This window comes from Chaetura pelagica, unplaced genomic scaffold, assembly GCF_000747805.2.
Source record: "Chaetura pelagica isolate M959 unplaced genomic scaffold, ChaPel_1.0 scaffold207, whole genome shotgun sequence".
Classification (NCBI taxonomy): Eukaryota; Metazoa; Chordata; class Aves; order Apodiformes; family Apodidae; genus Chaetura; species Chaetura pelagica.
Genome location: NW_009953929.1, coordinates 2,803,820 through 2,807,636, shown reverse-complemented (window position 1 = coordinate 2,807,636; position 3,817 = coordinate 2,803,820). Strand labels below are relative to the sequence as shown.

Here is a 3,817-nt window from a genome sequence, read left to right as displayed (position 1 = left end):
GGAATGCTGCTAGTACTCTCTCCTTATTCCATTTCCACAAAGACATCTTGTGGCACACAGGAAAGTGGGAAGCCAGAGTTCAGCTCTCCTGACAGCAGTGACCAAGTGAATTAAATTGCACTTTGGGATTGGTACATTCCAAGAGGAAATTCTGCCTGTAGGTGCTACTGGCAAGAGGAGGTAATTTTCAAAGCAAAGCTGTCTCTAAATCAGACATACTAACTTATCTTCCTTCTCTTTTAAAGGGTATTCCAGGTTACCCTGGTTTGCCAGGTGAACAGGTAGGCAATGACTTTTCCTGAAGTTGTTAGTGAAATAAGAGAGTAATTTATACAAATATTTCAAGTGTCTCTAACAGTTATTCATCACCAAGGAGTTATTTATTAAATTCTAATGCCAACATTTCCCAGTTATGTTCCAACTTGTATATTTTTTTGTCAATTAGGGAAATCCAGGTATTGGAGTGGATGGACAAAAGGGGGAGCCGGTAAGAAAACAAATCTTGCTACAGAAAACAACTATTATTAAATATATTCTTGCTGTAGAATTAGAACTGTAAGAGAGCATTGTTGGGTTCCCTGGAATCCCTCTCATTTGTGGCTGTGTGCTCCCACTAATCAGGTTAGACTGGAAAGAGAAGTGATATAAAGTTTTGAATAAATTAATTCTGTGCTGAATCAGTGAGATGTATACAGGAATCAAGTGTATTCTAAGGTTTTGAAAAGCAACAAATCAATATGTTAGTTAGCATTTACACAGCAATTACCTTCTGTACAGACACTGCCTAAATAATCACAACAGTACCTTCCAGTAACAGTGGCTGTACCAGATCAGTCACTGAATTTCATCTCTTGCTGTGTCCAGAAACAGGTGCCAAGTAAAGGGTGAAAGAAAAGGACAGTCACATAATTGCAGTTCTGCTCCCACTCTCCCCCTGTTAGCACACTCAGGACTTAAAGAACTAATGTGACATAATGGATTTTGAATTCATCCAGTCACTCAGACTTTGTGCAAGTTACTAACATGCACAACTTTCCATAACAAATCAGTAATTTCATCTTTGCATTTACAAAGCCTTGTGCTCTAAGACTCTGGTCTGAAACACAAGAGGCTGTATGGACACAAAAGAAATTTGACAATACTGTAACTGTCTCCACAGCAGACTCAGAGGAGGAGCCATTAGTACAGAGTCCTCATTTTTTTCCCTTACCAAAACATTATTTTTAGTGACTGAGGAGAATAGGAGGAGGGATTAAGATCATCAACCTTGCTCATCTGGGAAGAAGCTAGAGAGGCTTACTGAGCTCAGTACAAACATTTATTACCTACAGGTGTTAGTACATGTTCAATGAGTACAGAAATACATAGTACTGTAGTACAAGAGGAAAACCTGGTGAGTCTCACTGAAAGGTTGCACTGAACAGAATGCCCCTTTGCTGTTCCTTTGGCTTCCACAGGGTGATGTTGGACTTCCTGGGCCACCTGGGTCACCACTGCTAGTTGGACCTCCTGGAGCTCAGCTGTTCAAAGGAGACAAGGTGTTCATTTCTCTTCATATTTTACTGTGCTCAACTTGGCAATTACAATCCTATTATGTAATTTTTGCAAGGGTAGTGTAGGAAAAGTCTTTCTTTCTGTAATAAACCATCAGCTTCAGCAGAAACCCTGTTGTTCAGCACACTTCCTATAGGCTTTCAGGAGAGGACAGCCCATGTGTACTTCAGGTCATGTCCTTAAAGGAAGACTGTCTTGATGCAGAAAGGAGATACTGCCCTTGTTTTGGTTTTCTTCACTTTCTGTTGCTAGCAAATCCTATTTTGGGCATCTCAGGTGAAGATGGTTACTCTGGTATTGAATCTTTTGTGGCTCTTCACTAGCACTTAAATTTTTCAGATATTTGGCAATTATTCTCTCTGAGATTTCTCCATTGTAATGTTCTGAACTATCAACCCTAACCTTTCTAGGGTTCTCTTTTAATATGAAAATTAAGTGTGATTTAATTGTCTATTTTTAATGAAAGTTCCTGTTATTTATGCTACTTCTTCAGTATCACACCTACTGTAGCCACACTTGTGTGTGCCTTAAAACACTGGAAAGTTTGTTTAAAAAGAACAGGAGTTAAAAAACTGCATTACAGAACCCTATGTTGGAGCTCTGTCCTCATGTCCGATTTGCACAAACACACAAATGAAAAAGTGAATTGGCATTGCCAGCTCTTGCAGTCTCAACTCAAGGAACTGATAAATTTCACATATTGAATCTTAGGCTTTGATTATGCACATGCTGGTCATGTATGCGTGTATGAGGAAGGGGGAAGGGACCAAAATAACTTCTATAAACTCCCTGTGTTAGTGCAAAGCGTGACACGGGCTGCAGTGCAAGACGTGACATGATGGTGGCTACGCAGCCAGCCATGCATCCCATTCAGTCTGGGGCTGTGCACTGCAGGTTCATGCATGCGAATGCTTGCAGCAAACTAAATAGAGAAGCAAACAAAAAAAGAGAAATGCTGTCATGCATGTTTGCAGGAACAAAACTCTGATTAGCAGAGCTAATCAGGGACCTGATGAGCAGGTCTGTGCAAGGGAAACAATAAATCTATCTCACTCTACAGTCCTTATGCTGGTTTCACAGTGTTAAAAGAAATAAACATCAGTACATAATTGTCGTCTTCTACCTGCTGCATCTAGAGGAACAGGCCCAGTACTTAAGCAAATGCTACTTAACAGTTGTAATTCAGAACAGGACTTAAAAAAGTTAAACAGCACATAGGCATGTCCTGCATATTAATATACACAAATACTTCCCTTGTATCTGTAGGGCCAAAAAGGACTACCTGGGGTAACAGGATATAGAGGGCCACGTGGACCCAAAGTAAGTAATGTCATTCTTTTTTCTTTTATTATTTTCATGGTGCTAGCAAAGTCCTTCTGTGGTTATTGAGTTCATCTTTTAAAGTACAAGGTGATAGAAGAAAGAACAGCATTTACGCTGTGAAATTGAATCACCACCAAAATCAGTGTAAAAGCAAAAACATTTCAAAACCCTTTGGAAAACCTTTCTGAGTGTTCTATACATACCTACTGAATGTTACCTGCTAGTTAAAGGTCAGTATTGTTTCCAGTTGGGCCACTGACACGTAACAGACTGGAACTGTGAAGAAAATAAAAACACTCAGTTGTTTTGTTTTGTATTGGGTTTTTTTTAGAAACAAGATCTGTATGTGTTCTTAAGGGGGCATGATATACGTTTCCCTAAGTATATTGGGGAGAGATTTTAACTTCCCATTATGGGTATCCTGAGGACTATAGAAGGCAGAACCAGCTGTTTGGAGAAAGAGTTGCTATTTGCCATCTATTTTAGCTTTTCCTTCTGTCAGCATAATTAATTTAAACATTGGTGTACCAGTTAGGAGCTCCCAGATGCTCAGCAGGAGAACCCACAAATAGGATTCTAGTCTTAATTGTTGGTAGATTTGGAGAACAATACACAGGCAGGAAACAACCTGATCTCAGAAAAAACAGAATACGATTGAGTACAAAAGAATGTGCCTAGTTTATGTTAAAAACTTATTTAGCTTTGTAGGCACAAAAAAATAAACAAGAAGCCTAAACATCACAGAGTTATGAGTTCTAAGTCTAGCACTTTTGCAGAGATTCATGTCCCATCATAAAAGAACCACTGTTACTTAGCACTGGAAAGAGAGACAAAACTGGTCATTTTATATCAGATTTGCTTTGGAAAAGATGGGCTTTATGTGCTTGTTCCAGCACTAGCTGTCCACGTAGATAATAGTACATTTATCAGCTATAAGCAG

At 39.2% G+C, this 3,817-nt stretch overlaps 1 protein-coding gene across 1 annotated transcript in view; it reads left to right on the top strand.

The window, feature by feature from the left end:
• Positions 1-3,817, top strand: part of COL4A4 (collagen, type IV, alpha 4) — a 60,649-nt gene that overhangs the window by 20,393 nt on the left and 36,439 nt on the right. Inside the window, exons 10-13 of the mRNA XM_010001663.1 lie at positions 246-281; positions 446-487; positions 1,458-1,538; positions 2,821-2,874. Coding sequence (XP_009999965.1) covers positions 246-281; positions 446-487; positions 1,458-1,538; positions 2,821-2,874 — 213 coding nt within the window. The remainder of the gene's footprint in view (positions 1-245; positions 282-445; positions 488-1,457; positions 1,539-2,820; positions 2,875-3,817) is intronic.